We start from the raw sequence: 20,039 nt of genomic DNA, 5'->3' as shown, positions 1-20,039 counted from the left end.
CACAACACGCTTAAACACTCCAGCTCCGTTGCTGAAAACTTCTTCTCTGCATTTGTGAGTGTTCGGCTGGCATAAGCAATGGCCTTCTCCCCATCTTCGAAATTTTGACTCAGGATGGCACCAAGACCTGTAGTGGAAGCGTCTGTCTGAAGGACAAATGGGCGTTCGAAGTCGGGGCAGGTGAGTATCGGTGCTGAAACCAGTCGATTTTGGAGTTCCTGTAGAGCTCCTTCCTGTCGGTCTTCCCACACAAACTTCTTGTTTTTCTTTAGCAAATCCGTCAACGGAGAGACTAAAGTTGAAAAGTTAGGCAGAAATCTTCTGTACCAACTTGCTAACCCTATAAACCGCCTTACCTGTTTTGCGGTTGTAGGTCTAGGGAAGTTCAAAATAGCGGACACCTTCTCTGGGTCAACCCCAAGGCCATCCTCGTTTACAATATATCCTAGGTAGCGAAGTTCGCTCCTAAAAAACTGACACTTTTCCCATGATAATGTCAGGCCAGCCGCTCTTAAACGCTCGAGAACATCTGCTAATACTTCTCGATGCTTCTGAAAAGTAGGTGTGACGATAATGATGTCATTCAAGTAGGCGAAGACGTACGGTTCTAGCGTGGGTCCCAGTACGTTATCTATAAGTCTTTGCCATGTGGCAGGGGCATTATGTAGACCAAACGGCACGCGGCGAAATTGGAACAACCCTCTATGCGGTACGGTGAAGGCCGTGCGCTCTCTACTGTTCTTCTCCACAGGGATCTGCCAATATGCGCTCTTGATGTCCAAGGAGGAGAGATACCTACCGTTTCGTAAACGATCCAATATGGCCGACACATACGGTAAAGGGTACGCGTCTCGTTTGGTGACTTTGTTCACTGCCCGATAATCCACACAAAAGCGGTACTTCCCATCCTTCTTCTTTACCATGACAACTGGCGATGACCAACCGCTACTTGATGGTTCCACTATCCCATCCTTCAGCATCGCGTCAAGTTCCTTATTTATGGCCTCTTGTATAAAGGGAGACACTGGGTATTATCGCTGTTTCAGTGGGGGTTGATCTCCCGTGTCGATGATGTGTTCCACTCGATCCGTACAGCCCAGATGAGGTGGTGACGCTTCTCGGAACTTCTTGGTGACTGCTCGCAGTTCTTCTCTCTGCTTGTTCGTTAGTCTCTCGTGGCTGATGACTCCAGTATCTGCAGATACACAGGCTAGGGCCGGATCCCCTGACTTATAGGTAGCCTTAGCTATGTCCACCACAAGTGACATTTCCCTCCAGAAGTCAATTCCAAGTATCAATTCCACACTCAGAGATGGTACAACTAAAACATTCAAAATCTTAACCGCCCCATTCAGTTCGAAAGGCACCACTGCAAAGCCTTCTACAGCGCAAGTCCTTCCATTTGCCAGGGTTATCTGTTGGTTATCCGATGGCTGAAGGTTGATTCCTAAGGGGGATAACCTTTTCCACAACCTGTCGTTGATTACTGTCCTCGTTGAGCCCGAGTCTAGTAATCCACTAACTGAGATACCCCACAATCTCACTTGAAGAAAAGGTCTTCGATCTTCAAGGCTTGGCTGGCTTAATCTATGTGACATCCCGTAACAGAACATATCCTTGACCACCTCCACCCACTCCAACCATTCTGGATCTTCTCTGGTTAATCTTGGGCGGTATTCTGAGGAGCCGGTGCGGTGGTCTGCGCCGACCCCTCTGGTCCGTTTCCCGCTTTCTTCCGGTTTGGCCCACAGCGAGTACATGCCTGTGTGCTAACTTTTAGAAGCCCACCCCTCCCACAAAATTGTGTCTTCGGACAGCGGCACGCTCTGGCCAAGTGTCCTGTCTGCCCGCAGTTCCAACAGACCGGACCCCTATACGTCGTTGCTCTTCTTTCCGGTTCCAGCTGAGTTCCGGATTCGCGAATGGCTGACACCGGTGGTAGCAGTTTCCTGGTTCGATGACCCAGTGCGGGTTCAAGTAGACCTCTAGCTGGCGGCTCTCTATATCTTGCCGCTCTTTGGGTCCATATCTCAAGGTTGCAAAGAACTGATTCTAATTCCTCCACTGATGAATAGGTAGCCTGTGCGAGGTGAGGTAGATGGTCGCTCTTAATATTCTTCTCTAGTATTCTTAGCTTTTGCTCTTCTGTCAGTGGAATGCTCAACCGGTTAAATAGGCTTATCATCTTGGCTATGAACAATGATGGCATCTCGTCAGACCCCTGAGTTCGTCTGCGTATTTCATCCAAGAGCAGGTCGTCATAGTCAGGATCCTGGAAGGTTTTTTTCAATCCTCGCACCAATTCTTCCCACGAAGAGAATTCTTATCTCTTAGCTCTAAACCATATTTTTGCCGTACCAGCTAACAAATCGTCGAATCCTCGGAAAACTTCTTCCTGCGATACGTTTCTTGAGACCATCCGTACTTCGACATCTTCCAGGAAGTTGGCCAAAGTGTATCCTGTCTCTTCACCTGAGAAAGTCAGGCCCCACTTGTATAATTTCGGGTCCCGTCTCGAAACATGAAGTACGTCATTCTTAGTAGAGGTGTAGGCGGTAGCTTGCATCTCGGGGAGGGTATTTGGTGTTAACGCCCTCTGTGGTACACTCCATCTGACCTCTGTTCGAGTCGGTTGGAAATCCTTTTCTAATGCTAGTTGATCCAGATCGCCTACGATACTAGCGTGCTTCCTTTGCCTTATCTCTGGATAAGCTGACCCTGCTAACCGCTCCGTTGATGATGTACCCACAGTTGACTTCTCCAGCTGAATTCTCAACTCTTGTATAGATTCCACTAACTCCGCAATTTGATCTTCCAGCCCCTTCTCCGGTACTATACGGTTGCATCGTTGGTAAGTGTGCAGCAGTCGCGTTTTAAGGCGCTTCAGTTCACTTGATTCGGCATCTTCATCACATTCTTCCACCGCTCCCTTTAGCACAAGATATTTCTTCTCACAAATTGTGAATTCCGAGTTGGGTTCCAAGTTTGCAATACAGCTGGAATCAGGAGGGACATCTATGGATAAGGCTTCATGCAGCCTTCAACGCAGTTCCTGGCAATTACCTTCGGAGGTTATTTTCCTTATTTCCAATTCGTACTGCAACTCTTCCTTCAACAGCCTATACACATCCATCATAAAATTCTCCTTCCGGTCCGAGATAAAAATGTCAAAATGATCCCTTAATTTATTTTATTATTTGATTTTCTCGAGCCCCACGTTGGGCGCCAAATTGTTGAGCCACCCTCTACAAACACTAACACCGCTGGAGAAGGTAAGCTCAGTGGAGACGAGGGGGTAAGGAGAAATGAGAAAACAAGGAAGAGGCAATATGCTGAATAATAATAAACAAATAACAATACTAGTGATTAGAATTAAAGTTAAAACAATACTCGGATAATAAGGGAAAAAAAAAATAAAATAAAAATAAATTTATAATAGAAACTAGTTACCTAGTAACAGCTTCTCCGTTAGCAAATCTGTGTAGTGCGCCCCTGCTGGCCGTTACTCTAACCAGATCACTACTTCATTAAATAATTAAATTTATTGTCCATGTGAGATGTTGCTAGGGGTTTAAATAAAGATTCAGGGTTATGAAAATATTATTATTGATCACAACAAAAAAAAGTCTTTTTACAGCAAAATACAGTATCATAAACCCTGCTTAATACTGAAAAATACAAAACTTGATTACTAGGTAATGAAATAATTGTCCTCAATAGAACCAGAAAACTAGTCACTCTTATTACATTGCCTACACTTACAGTCAATCCCAGGCCTGGTTTTGCTCCAATCTACCCTTCTTTCCTGGTCTTCTTATGGGAAGCTCGCCACCAGTCAGGTACTATTCCTTCCTGCCGCCCTTTGGGAAGTAGAGGTCCTCCGCTCAATGAATCCTCTCCCAGAGGCAAATCCCGCCAAGGTGATTTCTTTTCACTCCAATTTGTTTTGGCTCCAACCAGCTCGGTACAACAACCAATTTTCCACTCGTAATTAATTCTTTCTCAAAAAATCCCATCAGTCTCTATCTCCCATATGTTGCTCGCGTCGTTTCCCCCCCCCCGCTGCCCTCTTCACACAGCCATGTGCTCTTCAAGTATAATTTTATCCACTTTCTTCATTTCTCTTAATTAAATTTCCTAGATTTATTTTCTTAATCCCCGATTTTACCTAATTCTAACTAACTGACCTGAACAAAATCTAGGAATAATTACAATCATACCCTCAAAATTGGTTTCGTTTGGAAAAGCTGTTACATCGTAACAACTTATTTTAAATTCTTAGGCGCTAATTATTTTCTGATCAGGGGCTTGTGATCAGTTAAGACAGCAAAATTTCTGCCTTCTAAAGTTTGTCTGAAATGTTTGATCGCTAGCATTATGGCCAGTAATTCTCTATCATAGGTGCTATATTTGACTTCCGCTGGGTTTAAGATTTTGGAGTAGAACCCCAAAGGTACCCTCGCCCTCTCGCTGTTGTAAAACCGCTCCAACGGAGGTGTCGGAGGCATCGCAAGCCAGTGTGACGTCTGCGTCTATTGCGGGGTGCCCAAGGTATGTGGCCTCTTGGAGGTCGTTGATGCAACGTTGAAAAGCGGTTCGTGTTTCATCGGTCCATTCGATGATTCTCTTATCGTTTTTCTTACTGTTTTTAAGGTACCTATTTAAAGGGCGCTGGGTCTCGGCCGCCTTTCTAAGGCAAGGTCTATAAAAATTAACCATGCCCAAAAAACGTCTGAGCTCAGACACGGTATTTGGCAGTGGATAATGCGCTATAGCTTGGACTCTAGTTTCGAGCGGTTTAATGCCGCAAGTTGTTACCTTATATCCTAAAAATTCTATTTCATCCTTCCCGAATAAGCACTTGTTCGGGTTTATGACAATACCGTGTTCCTTTAATCTGTGAAAAACCTCTCTTAAGTGTTGTTCGTGTTGTTGTACGTTTTCGACAGACAAAACAGTAGTCAAGGCCTCTAAAAATTGCATCCATAAAACGCTGGAATGTCTGCGCGGCATTGCGAAGGCCAAAACACATACGACTAAATTCGTAGAGCCCAAACGGGGTAATCAGCGCCGTCTTGGGGATATCCTCGGCTGCGACTGGAATTTGATAGTACGCTCTAATTAAATCGATCTTTGAAAAGATTTTTTTATCGTGTAAGTGTACGTTGAAATCCAGTATATTCGGCACCCCATACCTATCAGGTAGAGTTTGGGCGTTTAAGCGTCGGTAGTCTCCACACGTCCTAAGCGACCCATCCTTTTTTACAACCACGTAAAGAGGACTGGCCCATGGGCTCTTCGAGGGCCTACAAATTTCTTCCTCCATCAACCTTCTAAACTCTTCTTTGGCTGCGCGATACCTTTCCGGCGCTAACCGCCTTGCCTTAGCGACCACCGGAGGCCCTGAAGTTTCTATATGGTGTAGAATGCAGTGTTTAACTGGTGCCTGATGCTCTATGATGGGTGAGGGGCGAGTTATCTCAGGAAAATCCTTAAGAATGTTCGCAAATGGCTGGCCTTCTGGAATCGCTGATATACTGGGTGATATTACTCTTACGACATGTCCTTTCGATGTCAGTCCCGTCTGCTGGTCGATAATTTGACGACCTTTAAGGTCCACCAAGAGTCCGTAATGGAACATTAAATCTGCGCCAATTATAGGCTTGGGAACCACCGCTACAATAAATGTCCATGTGAATGCCTTTCACAGTCCTAAATCCAGCCTCATCTGTTTCTCGCCATAAGTGTGTATCACGGTGCCGTTGGCGGCGTACAACGGAAATTCCTGCGGCGTCCGTCTACCCGCTATCGATGGAGGGATTACTGACATTGCTGCACCCGTATCTATTAAGTAAGTCATTTCAGATCACCTATCTTTAATGAACAGCCGGGGTTGCGTTTGTGCGGTACTGGGTTCCGCCACACCCAGCACCTCTTCTAGTTTCCCGGGTCTTCTCCTTGTCCTTCCTTATTTTGCCAGTTACAGGGTTTCTCACATTTTTGTGCCTTGTCCCCAAACCTATAATGGTAAAAGCACAACCAGGATGACTGCTGCAGCCCTCGTTGCCCGGATCTACCGCGGGAACTGGCCCGAGATCTCTCTCTTTTTCCTCTCATTTCGTTATGTTTTGCTTGTAATTTTAGTTCAGCCACTTCCTGGGTAAGGCGCTGCACTTCGTGAATCAAATCCTCTGTTGGGCTTGGTTTATGGACAGTACAGATATCCGCGGGGACTGCCACTTCGTGAATTTTATCAGCTACGTCCGCCAATGCGAGCGGTTTAGTTTGTCCTGTTGCTTGCAAAATCGCTTGCATGTTTGAAGGCAATGATCGGATTCACAACATTTTCACCATATCTTTTGCTACCGTATCCCCCGCTAATAACTGCATCTGACGTAACAAGTGGGAAGCTGTTTACCTTCGAGCAATTGAGTTATTCTCTTGTTTTCCGACTCTGCAAAGGTGTCTATTAGTCTTTCCTTTAAAGCTTCATAGGGGTTGTTGGCAGGCCTCGACTTGACGAGGTCGGCGACCTGCTTGAGAACATCGAACTCTAAAGTTGGCACAATTGTATGGAATTTAGTTTCACTGTCGGTTATATTTGCCTTTAAGAACACGGATTCTACCTGCCCAAACCACAATTCCGGGTCGCTCTTCCAGAATGGCGGAATTCTGTTAGTAGCTGAAACTGCTCCTATGTCTGGAGATACTTTAGCCCTATTTCGGTGGAGACACTTTTATCTTTAGAACCCATAGCTAATAATTAGAAAGAATAAAATCGTTAACTTACACTAATAAATAGTTATACAAAAAAAAAAAAAAAAAAAAAATGGCTTGAGAATATAAAGTAATTCAACTGTCCAATAAAAACCAAAACCAATCATTCGGAACAATAACTAATTTAGTATTAACATGGCAATAGTACACATATCAAAGGTAAACAAACAACGAAAAGTTCTTAAAAACAAAATTTTTTAGAATACATATAAAACTAGAAAAAGAAAAAAAAAATTAACACCCATTTGCAACAACACAAATACTACAAAGAAATGATTCTTATAATCCCTAATGTTTTGTTACCACAGTATCACGTCGGGGTCACCAATGTGGGAGGATGTAGGTGATTTACCAACACAAAAAGAAACACAATAGGATTTAATTAAAACACTGATCTACAGAGAATATAAGTAAGGGCGCGTACTTAACTACGCTCGCAAAGAAAAAGTACATACATATATATCTGCACACGGTTTTAGTGTAACCCTCCCCTAGGTTATCCATCGATCTTATGTTCGATACAGCTCCTAGATGACGTTACTGGTTATGGGGCTCTCCCATACTAACATAAAAGACACTACGACTTTTTGGGGAACAATAAATAAGTATAGGTTTAGACCAGCGTTATGTTCATTTATTAGTGTTGACGCCTGGGAGAATTATTATAAATTGATTTATCCTTTGAGGATTTATGATAGTACCCTATTCTTCGGTGTCGGCCATCCTATACTGGACGCTCCAATTACTCATGACGAAATTATGAAAAGTATTCAAAACTGTAGAAGTGCTAAAGCTCCTGGACCCGATCAAATTTCAAATGAATTTTACAATCACCTTCCTCAAAGCTGGCTTTTGTATTTGGAGGTTCTGTTTAATAAAGTTTTTTTCAGTGAGGTTCTCCCGCGTAAGTGGTCTCAAGTTTCTCAATTTATGCTGTACAAAAAAGGAGATAAGTTTGATTTAGGTAATTTGTTACGATATAACAGCTTTTCCAAACGAAACCAATTTTGAGGGTATGATTGTAATTATTTCTAGATTTTGTTCAGGTCAGTTAGTTAGAATTAGGTAAAATCGGGGATTAAGGAAATAAATCTAGGAAATTTAATTAAGAGAAATGAAGAAAGTGGATAAAATTATACTTGAAGAGCACATGGCTGTGTGAAGAGGGCAGCAGGAAAAGAAAAAGACAAACGACGCGAGCAACATATGGGAGATCGAGACTGATGGGATTTTTTCGAAAAAAAATTAATTACGAGTGGAAAATTGGTTGTTGTACCGAGCTGGTTGGAGCCAAAACAAATTGGAGTGAAAAGAAATCACCTTGGCGGGATTTGCCTCTGGGAGAGAAGGATTCATTGAGCGGAGAACCTCTACTTCCCAAAGGGCAGCAGGAAGGAATAGTACCTGACTGTTGGCGAGCTTCCCATAAGAAGACCAGGAAAGAAGGGTAGATTGGAGCAAAACCAGGCCTGGGATTGACTGTAAGTGTAGGCAATGTAATAAGAGTGACTAGTTTTCTGGTTCTATTGAGGACAATTATTTCATTACCTAGTAATCAAGTTTTGTATTTTTCAGTATTAAGCAGAGTTTATGATACTGTATTTTGCTGTAAAAAGACTTTTTTTGTTGTGATCAATAATAATATTTTCATAACCCTGAATCTTTATTTAAACCCCTAGCAACATCTCACATGGACAATAAATTTAATTATTTAATGAAGTAGTGATCAGGTTAGAGTAACAGCCAGTAGGGGCGCACTACACAGATTTGCTAACGGAGAAGCTGTTACTAGGTAACTAGTTTCTATTATAAATTTATTTTTATTTTATTTTTTTTCACCTTATTATCAAAGTATTGTTTTAACTTTAATTCTAATCACTAGTATTGTTATTTGTTTATTATTATTCAGCATATTGCCTCTTCCTTGTTTTCTCATTTCTCCTTACCCCCCCGTCACAACTGAGCTTTGAGCTTGCCTTCTCCAGCGGTGTTTGTGTTTGTAGAGGGTGGCGTAACAAATTATAGAGGCATTTGTTTAGCTAATTGTATTCTTAAGATATTCATGCAAATTATTTTGAACAGACTGTTAATATGGGATCAAGAGGTTGCAGTAATTCCAGAATGTCAAAATGGTTTTCGACCGGGTCAGGGATGCAATGATAATATTTTTGTACTTAGTACAGTGATTCAGTGTCATCCAAGATTGCCAAAAAGGAAAATTTTTGCTGCTTTTATTGATCTCAAAAGAGCATTTGATTCTCTGCCCCACTCTAAACTATTTCACAAGCTTCACTCTGCGGGAATTTCTCCCAAAATAATTAACATTAATTAATGAATTAATGTAAATGGCAATTTTACTTCTGAATTACCTCTGTCTGAAGGGGTTATGCAGGGGGAGGTCCTTAGTCCTTTTCTTTTCCCACTTTTCATTGCAGATATTGACAGCTTTTTTCGGGAAAATAACGCTCGGGGTATTAACATAGATGGTAAATCTGATGTTATCTTACTCTTGTATGCAGACGATATGGTTATTCTTAGTAACTCTCACATTGATTTAAACAAAAAATTAGTTATTTTAAAGAACTATTGTATTTTGAATGGCTTAAAAGTAAATACTGAAAAGTCAAAAATTGTAATTTTTCACAAGGGAAGACTGAGGGCTGAAAGGTATGTTTTTTTATGATGATGTGATGCTAGATACTGTAAATAACTTTGTCTATTTGGGCGTGCAATTCAACCAATCTTCTTTGATTTTAGAGACTGCCAGGTCAGCAATCGGCAAGGCAAATATCGCTGCCGGATCAGTCATAAATATCTTAACAAAATCAAAATGTGATAGTTGGGTCTCGAGAGTGAGAGTATTTAATGCTATAGCTTGAAGTGTAATGTTGTATGGGGCTCAAGTCTGGAGTCTAAGATACGTCGACTTGTTGGAGAGGGCGCATCTGAACTTTTATAAGCGAATGTTCTAATTATCTCGAAACACCTCCGATTATATTATTAGAACTGAATTCGGTATAACTCATGTGTTGCTGCAAATTGTTAAGATTACTGTCGGTTGGATTAAAAATATATTATCTATGGAGAGCACAAGATTGCCGCGTATCTGTTTTTTTTAGACTTTTGGAGTTGAGTACTGCTCCTGTGAAATATAACTGGTTTCTTCAGTTGAGAGTTTTGTTGGGCAAATATGGTGTTTCTTTTGAAGCGTCTGATCTCAATGGACTCTCTACTGGAGAAATAGTTTCAAAAATTCATACTAATTTGCTCCAGTTGGACAGGCAATCTCTTGAATATTCCCGGTTTAGTGATATTTACAATAGCCTACCACTCTTGGCTGGAGTATCTCAAGAGTATATTAATGTTAGACAACCCTTCAGCGTAACTAGGTTGATTACTCAGATGCGAACTTCTAATAAATATTTTATCAAAATATCTTTACAGAAATCCGTTCATATCATAAATTGTAAATTGTTGTGCACAGTTTGTGATATGCACGTAGAAGAGGATTTCTTGCATCTGTTTGCTGTTTGTCCTCTATATGCCTCCATAAGGATTCATTACTTCAAAAGTAATCTGCCCACTGATGTACAAAGAGATCTATTAGAACTAATGAACAGTTGCGAAAAATCAAAATTACTTATTGCTTATAATTACGCGTTTAACGTATTAAAGTTAAGGTCATTTTTACTAAACGAATAATTTCAGTTGTTAAAGTTTTGTTTTTGTGTTTTAAACAGGTTTTATATTTTTTTGTTTCCTTTAGACAACATGTATAAATATTATCTTACTATTTTTATTACTTTTGTTTGTTTGTTTTGATTTCATTAATGATATTGTTTTTATTTTACTTTTATTATCAAGTTTTATCATTTAATTTAATTGTGATATTATGTATGTAGTTTGTTTATTGAAACACCGTTTGTAAAAGGCTCAGGCCTTAGAGACAAATAAATAAATAAATAAATTGAAGCTTTTAAGTTACTATAGGTAGAATAGTGATTTATACCGTTCACGTTCATCAGCTTGCCAAATATCTTGTTGTAAAACTCTTTTCTATTATCCATTTGCAAATTGTTTGGCTTCCGTTCGGTCAATACTTTCACGAAAGCTTGACTCACTTCCTGGGCTGTCTTATTCTTCAGAGGGATCGCCCATGCATATTTGGAGAAACAATCAATCACGGTCAGCAGATATTTGTGGCCTTTATTGAATCTAGCGTAGGGTATTAGTTCCACCAGGTCGGCTTGCCACAGGTCATCCAAGCCCTTCAGAAGGACTGCTCTTCTCTTGTACACTCTTCTTGCTGGTCTGTGCAATTCGTTTGCAATCTGTTCCTTAACAGAGGCCATGATGAAATGAAGCTTGCTCATGTCCACACTACGCTATTATACCTCCATCTCTCAGCTGGGCTTCAATACTTTTTATTTCCGCGCTGGCATTGTTGGTGCCAAGTAAGCTTCTTAATCGATCTACAAGCATGTTAGGATCTACATATCCGGCACTCTTTTAGTTGAAAACAATTTTGAAATCACTTTCTTGTATTTCATGTTTGTGTTTAGAACATTAATTGGTCCGGAAGGGCTGTGCCCTTCTCTATGAGCGTTCGTCTGTTGCAGTATGCTCTTATAATTGATATAATCCGTCTTTTTCACCATAGTCAATTTGGGTTTGTCATGAATAATAACTCAAAAAAACCTGGAGTGCCGAAATAGGTATTATCACCAACAGATAAAATATCTTTGCTGATTGAGGCCACTGTGTCACCAATACTAAATCTCCGGCCGTCATAAACCACACCATATATATGATATCCAAGTCCTTGGTCTCATTTTTAATACATTTTTTGATATATTTTGAGGACTCTTCTCCAACTTCTTTCAAATATTTTGCTGAAATTTCCTTCCCTTCGGGCGTTTGTACTTGTTCTCGTACCTCTTGAAGCGGGCTGGTTGCTTCAGCAAAAGTAGTAGAAGATAACTTTAGAACTTCCGGTCGCTTTGGGGTTGAAAGTTCTTCATGCCATGTTTTTGTTATTCTTGATGGTGGTGTAGTAGCCGATTCCAGCCTCAGAAACTTTAATCTCTTTTGAGGTGAAAGGGGTGTTTCAAAAGTAGCTACTTCCGGATTAGGAGATTGTTTTAATTCAAGTGGTGGCTTTTCCTGCTTTTCCACCAATGCTTTCAATGGACTCAATAAAGTTTGATATTTCATTTTCAAATATTCATCGGTCTCTTCTCTGTTTCTCTTCAATAAATTACACTTTTCTTGAATCGCCTTTCTGGTTTCGATTATTTCACGCATTACAACGTCACTAGTTGACCCCTCCATGGCTCAATGAACAATGATCTTCAAGTACGTAGTTAAAGTAGTATATAGGCATCGAAACCTTTTCGATACCTACCCTCAGTAATCTGTCTATCTTTGTCCAACATTAAAAACCCATATCTATTTTCTTTCCAGCACCAGTGGCAAATTTTACTAAAAGTTTTGAATTCCATGTCAGAATTTATATGGTCATCGTAAATTCTTCTCAAATTTAATTTAACTTGTCGAAAGAGTATTAGGAAATTTGCATTTTCTCTTACTAAGTGCTTAGGAACTCTAGTATAACTTTGACTTAGATAAAATATATCAACTCCACTGTGGCGACCCATACAAAAATAGGCTCTTACATTATCGTGCTTGTCACATGCTATATCATCGAAAATAATTATTGAATTTGGCAGGGCCTCTTTAGGTGGGGGAACTTGAGAATTGTCTTCAAATACAAAGTACCCAATATCTTTTAAAGGTTCCTAAATTTGAGCTAGCTTCCGGTAGTTTGGCTGTTGTAATGACTTGGCAAACAAATATATATTTTCATGTCTCAACCCCTTTGGATCGTAAATTAAGCTCAACATCAGGTTAGTTTTCCCCATTTGGAGGGCCCACATATTAAACATCTAATGGAATCTGGGAAAAGCGGACCGTGTTTGGAGTATTTCTTGGAAGAGGCCCTGTCGTCAAGGTTTTGCACAGAGAGGGTGTGTGTTGCTTTATCAAACGCATGATGGGAACTAATAAGGAACGCTCTCTCGCTTCTGTATATATATATATATATATATATATATATATATATATATAAAACTAAGCTATGCCACAGGAAATCTATCTACACTGCATTCACACACCCGCCACCAACATTCACACATCTTGTGGTCTACAGCTGGTACGAGGTCCGCCATCTTGTGGTCATCAGCTGGTACAAGGACCGCCATGTTGTGTACTACAGCTGTCAAGAGAGCCGCCATCTTGTAGGAGGAGCTTAGGAGGCCAACGAATACAACGACCAAGAGGTGGTAGAGGGAGGGAGTAAAGGTAGGTGTCATGTAACAGGATTAGGGCTAGGGTGGGGGTAAAGGGATGTCGTCGAATACGCTGATTGGTCAATAATTAAGAGTAAGGGTTGGAGTGGGGGTAATGGTGGTGTCATCGATTTCGCTGATTGGTCGATTCAGAAGGGTGGGGTGGGGGAAGGGGCGTAGCCTAAAACCTTTGTCGAATTCGATGATTGGTCAATAAGAAGGGGTGGGAGTAGAGGACGGAAGAGGGGGTATTAGGGGTGGGGATGGCCGCCATTTTGTATTTTATGTGTGCCAGAACCGCCAAATCCTCTCTACTGCATCTCTTCCAAGGATATTTCCCATGTGCTTACGCTTTTCTCATCCTTTTCCAAACAATGCCTTGAAATCTTGCGTAGCTTCCTGGAATAATGAATTACATTTTTCGAACCAAATGTTCCCTTTCGTCTATTCGATGGCATGGAGATTGCTCTCCAGCCATTTGTTTGGGTATGTACTTTCTTCTTCTTACTTTTTTCTGGGGGCGTGAGCAGCCAATGTGCGATGACGGTGTAATTGAGGAGATCTACAAGGGTAATATCCTGGACGATAAACTTTTCCTTGAAAAGAAAAGCCTGAAAATAGATCACCACACCGTTCATATTTGCTAGTGGACTGACTGTGACTGAATCTCTCCGGAAGCAGCCGCATTATATATCCAGCAATCCCCCACAAATAAAAAACTGGTTTTATATACGCCTGATTAGACCTTGTAGAGGTGAGTATTCCACCAGTGTATCTTGTAGAATTAATGCGTACGCTGTGGTGTTGGCCTTGAAGGCCTCACTACACTTCATCTCAATTTTTATATCAACAGAGGATGAGCGAATGGCTTCATATTGACGTGAACAATCAATCACAATAATGGATGCAAGCTCCTTAAACATATGTTTGCACAATAGAGGATTGTTTTCTTTTCCATAGTAACTATTTTGGAAATCCTGATACATGTAATATACGGAACTGTAGTAGTTTTTGGTGTAGTTTACATTTAGGTCGTGATAGGGATACGCTTGTGAATTTAAAAACAGTTTCACATTTGTAATGTTGCACTGATCAAAGATTGTAGGATCTGCAGTGAAATTATGTTTCCTGTTTGTTTGAAATCCCAAAATAACATAGCGTGGTTTTTCCAAATTTGTGCTAGTTTTCAAAGCCCAAGTATGTTTAGTAGATGCAGGTAGGGTTGGATATTCAATAAGGTCCCAACATCTAAATGCCATGGGAATGGTCTTCCCCTTTTTGACAACATTTAGAAACTTTAATTTCTGTTGATCAGACACTTTCACATACGGTACCTTCCATTGGCTAGACTTGATCTCGATATTAGCCTTTGTAGTCGCATGCGCGGCAACCATTGAGTCTTTATCACTTTTACTTCTATGCAGAATAAGTTCATGTCTACCCTGTAGAATTATTCTATTGTAATCTTCAAAGAAGCACATGACGGTATCCAGTGGAATGCAACAATCAAAATTTCCCTCTTCGTCCGCTAGATTTACATGTGCACTTAGAGGTTTCCATCCTGCAATTTCCAATGTTTCCACCTTGCCTCTGGTAAAAGGTACATAACCTTTAAGAGTGGAGGTAATTCCAGGGTTACGGACATGGTCAATCAAAACTCCATTCAACAGATATTTGATTTCGTCAAAGAGAAACAAGAAGGCATTTCTCACTAATTTAGCATCTTGATCAGCTTCTCTTTTCACCTGCCTTTGAATGTAGAGAAAACTCTTTGAAGGAACGGTGAATATGTCCTGCTGTTGAATGGAGATAAAGATTTCATCAGAATTGTTCATTGAACTATTAATGGGCATATGATTATGCTATTGGTAGTCGGTGATGCGATCGTCAAAAACTACTTCATCATTCACGTTTAATATCTCTTCCATTGCGGCTTTACCACCAATTCTATTCTCTGTAGAAATTTGATATTTTCAGGTGTTAACGTTGTCCTATGGATAGTAGTACTGTATGGTTTAGTCCTAACGCTACCGCTTTTTATACTTTTTTTCTTTTGGTAATCGTACTAGCTTATAACCTGGAGGAACTGTAGCAGAAAATTCATATGTTATATGTCCAGGTTCTCGATTTCCTTAGGAACCTGTGGCCAAATCACAATTAACTGCCACCGTATTCACATTATGTGTATTCTCACTAGTTCATCAGGCTGATGAACCGCCATCTTCTCCAACACTCTATGTTTTGTGAATCCGAGTAGCGGACCAATGGAATGTTCCTTGTTGAAATAGATCGGTTGTGAACACATTAGTTCAACTTTTAGCGTGAACCTATTACCTATGATTTCGATAAAATCTGGAGATTACTTTAGGTATTCTGCAATAGCGTCAATCTCGTACGCACCAGTAGAAATTTCAATTACTCTATCCCCGAAATGAAATTTATTGTTTAATCTTGAATTATATTTGGTATAGAGTTGTAGGATTTTAGGCTGAGTAAACCGATGCTGTAACCTTCTGATGATAGACAGTGGGAGGAAATATGTCATTACTAAGCACACTCGATGTACCAGTCAGCGTGAAGGCGAATGACTGATCTCTCTACACCAGATTAGGCATTATTATACAGAAAGTTTAAACATTAATGTCCACAATAAGGCGTATACGCGACCCTGATACCTCTGACGATTGTAGGTAATTTTACAGTTTTTGAAATAGCGTAAAAGCTCTAATGGGGGTCTAAGATTTCCAAATGGATAAAATAGGTGATTTCATTACCTTTTTTGCTATACGCAACCCAATGAGTACCGTTGTTTCTAATTGAATCTAAATTCACAATGGCGCATTCATTCACTTTAATATCCTTTGGTAGGGTGTCGCGCATATAATAATAATAAGCCATTTATTGCTCTTAATTATAATACAGATACATGATTAGATATATTCTGTAAGTAAGTAGCAATTCAGCAAAATTGCTGTAGCACCTTTTAAAGGTATTCAGTTCAGTTTATTTCAATTACAACTATATTAAATTTTATAAATTAATGCAAATACAAATACTAATTGAAAATATTAAATAAAATCAAGTAACAAAAACACCTGGTTGAAAACAGAGAACTTCTTCATTATTGAAATTAAAAGTAAAAGAAAAATGATAACACTACTCTCTCTTTTTTAAACATGTATACAGGGTGCAAAACGCACCAATCGCCAATAAACCCCAAGAAAACGGAACCCCGAAAAACCCCACGAAGCAAACCATATGTTTTTCCTGGTCTAGCCCCCAAACCTTCCATCCCCGATGCTGCATCCCCACCCTTGGCGGAGCCACGGCCAAAAACCCGATTGGGGCTTCACAAGGACCACTGGTCCCGACTATGACCATGAAAACTACACAAAAAACTGTGAAAAATGCCGCGCATATATACACCTCTAAAATGAGGAATTTCTTTGGCAAATTTTAACAAATCTATATTTGTGAGTGCTCTGTCAGGAGGAGGAAGTAGTTATTCTCTTTTTTTGACTAATCCATAACCAGTTTTATAGGGTTTGAGAAAAAATCCATTGCCAACATGCTGCTCTTCCATTTTTCTATTATGTCTTCTCCTTTCCTCTAAACGATCTCTCGCCTCTTGAGTATTCTTGACTGCTTTAGCTATTGCTGTAGCGCCTCCAGCTAAACTTCCTAGCGCAGAAAGTCCTGCGAATAAAGGCACTAAAAATGGTAGAATACCACCGGTTCTAGGCACTAGTAACACTCTTGGAATATTCCTTATTTTAGTTTTATTTTCAATGTAACATTTAGCCTTTCTCAGAGCTTTCATTGAACCATCACTAATGGACAATAATGGTGAAGTTAAACGAGCTGCATTTATCACATCTTTAACGGAAACACCCTTACGACGTTTCCCACCACCGCCCAATTTCATTTTAGGTTTCATTATGTTTGTTAACAGCCCTGGCTGCTGCTTTCTCAGCCAAAGATGCGTCACTAGCACTTGTTCTTTGCCAAGCGTTTTCCGCAAGTATACGATCAGCTGTATGTCTTACCTCTAGATCTTTATTTTCAGAATACGCAATGTAGTGTTCTCTGCAAGCTTCGTCTAAAGGATTGATTCCTCTATCACCTCGTGATAATCTCTTTTTAAGTTTAGTTCCGGTACCACAATATTTATAACCGGGAATGTGTGCTTCAAATGGTAGTTTGTCAATTACTGAGTTTATAAGTAATTACGTGTTTGCTGAGTTTATAAATGTTATTGGTACGTGAGCGTTTATATAGCTAGCCATGTGTTCCATGCTGGTCACAGCAGAGTTCAGATGTGTTTCAAGTCGCTCTTGGTTTGTGTATTATTTTAAGTGATTTCCATAAAAGTTTATTAAAAATTAATTGTGTAATATTGTAGGCTATTGTCTAGTGTCCATTATACCTAAATTTGGTGAATTTTTGTGCACCGAAACTATTATAAAAATATAAAAATTCAATTTTATTTCACTTATCAAAGTTTATAAGTGAAGGTAGATAGATACATGAACAGTGTGGTGGGGATATAAGTGTATCGACGGTTTGGCTAACTGCTACATGCACGGATTTCAATAATAGGGTACGTAATATACGATTTATCAAATTTCAGCTATCAGCCTATTAGTTTATTATTTAATGAGTCAAAGCACTCTTGACGAATTCCTATCTAATACGAGAACTCCAAAGAGAAGGCGAAGTTCTCCTGAAGCTGAAAGCAACAAAATTTCACGTGCCGATAATAGTAAAATGGAAGGTTTAGGTGAGAACATTTTGCCAAGCTGGTTAAATGAAATGAAAACGATGATGAAATCCATGAAAGACCAGATGGATAGAGTAGCTACAAAAGAAGATCTTAACAAACTCGATGAAAAGGTAGAGAAAGCACTTTCAGCCATGTCGAGTATGGAAGAAGAAATCAAGGAATTAAAAGAAGAGAATAGGCAGCTAAAACAGAAATTGGAAGATTTGGACAATAGGACGAGACGAAATAATTTGATTTTTAGAGGAGTGCCGACTAGCAGTGACTACGAGAAGAACGTCAAAGATATTTGTAAGAATATTTTAAAGTTAAAAGACGAAATAAATATAGTGCGAGCTTTTCCAATTGGAAGAGGCAAGTCTGAGACAGAACAGAATGTAGTTTTTGTGGAATGTGCATCCCACAAGGAAGTATCACTGATTATGTCGAAGATTAGGAAAACTAAAGATACAGGTATAAATATTCAACAAGATTTTGGGTTCCAAACCAGAGAGAGAAGAAAGAAATTGCTGTCGTACAGGAGAGAAATTATACAAACTCTACCCGATGTGCGTATACGTCTGAACTCCGATATTATGACTGTAATGTGTAACGGCAAATCGGAAAAGTTTAAATGGAGCGATGGAACTGGGTTGTTAACAACTGACGGCAAGAATGGTTTATTAGCGCTGAAACAGTTAACTGGGCATGATTTCGCCGATGAGGCTAAAAGTAGTAGCAATATTAATAACTCCATGGGCCCACAAAGCTCATCACAAGGCAATCATAATAATTCTTGATGGTGTCGAACAGGCGAGGAGCATTGGACCACGACAAGGACTTCAACATCGGAACTCAACGAATGCAAATAAAATATTAAACAGTAAAGTACAGATTAAAATTTTATATTACAATGTGTTAAATAGGAAAAAATATGATAAAGATTTTTTGTATTTAATTAACAGTTACGAAATATTTTGTTTGAGTGAAACGTTTATAGTGGAGGGTGATTTAAGTGTGTATGATAGTATTTTTCCGAATTATAAATTATTTTGGGTTAAAGCAAAAAAAGAAAATAGTAAATTTGGCCGTGCAAAGGGTGGAATGTTGATAGCGTATCATATAAAATTAGCTAATTTTGTTCAAATTGAAATGTTAAATGATAAACTTTGTCTAAAAATAAATAAAGGCAAACAAATGATCCGTCTATTGCCAGTCTACCTTATTTGCACTTCCTGGTCAAGAGAGTTTGCTGGATTGTGTGATTTCTTTGTACAAAATAACATGCGCAATTGTATTGTGATAGGTGATTGTAACGCTCGAATTTCCGATCTACAAGTAACGCCTGATGAAATTGATATGGCAGAAATTAGTGCAGTAAGGAAATCGAGAGATAGAGTGTCAAACCATGAGGGAAAACAATTTCTAAATTTCTGTGATGATAATAATTTATGTATCATAAATGGTAGAACTGGAGAGGATAGCGAGGGCGAATTTACATTTGTTGGTCCTACGGGCACCTCAGTCACTGATCTGTGTTGTGTACCTTATCATCTGCTCAATTGTATAAACAGTTTCAAAGTTTTAACTGAGACATATTCTGATCACATGCCCATAGTATTAACTTTAATTTTCGATGAGAAGCCAGATATTATTAATAATTACATAATACCGTTGCTACCCAAATTAATTTTTACTAATAGAGACAAAAAAATATTATAAAGAGAGGTTAAAACTTGCAATAGCCCACAAAAATTACTCTTCCGGTAACCCACAGAAATTGGTAGATGAAATAATATTAGATATTAAAAAAGCAGCCGAATTAGGATATCATAAAGTTAGTAATACAAAATATAAATATAAAAGTGTCTGGTTTGATTTTAAATGTCATAAATTAAGAAAAAGATCGTTTAAATTATTAAATCTGTTCCGTAAATCTAATTCAACTTTCATAAAAGAACTTTATCTAAAGGCGAACAGATTGTACAAACATACATGCGAGCTCAAGCGCAAAGTGCACTATGACAATACAATACTTTCTTTAAAACATGCCAATAATAGTAAACAGTTCTGGTCTTTACTCAATACGCTTAAACATAAAAACAAATTTCTTGTTCCTAACTGCAATTCTTCTGAATTAATAGAATATTTTCAGT

General features: G+C 39.3%; 1 protein-coding gene across 1 annotated transcript; it reads right to left on the bottom strand.

The window, feature by feature from the left end:
* Positions 1-13,849: 13,849 nt before the first annotated feature.
* On the bottom strand, positions 13,850-14,977 carry LOC141459918 (uncharacterized). Its single transcript, XM_074139482.1, has one exon. It carries the CDS (start codon positions 14,975-14,977, stop codon positions 13,850-13,852), a length of 1,128 nt encoding a protein of 375 aa, XP_073995583.1.
* Between the last annotated feature and the right edge of the window lie 5,062 nt (positions 14,978-20,039).

Source organism: Rhodnius prolixus, unplaced genomic scaffold (assembly GCF_049639745.1).
Source record: "Rhodnius prolixus isolate KJV_2025 unplaced genomic scaffold, Rpr scaffold_29, whole genome shotgun sequence".
Lineage (NCBI taxonomy): Eukaryota > Metazoa > Arthropoda > Insecta > Hemiptera > Reduviidae > Rhodnius > Rhodnius prolixus.
Note: the sequence above shows the minus strand (reverse complement) of the source record. Positions and strands in the feature narration are given on the sequence as shown.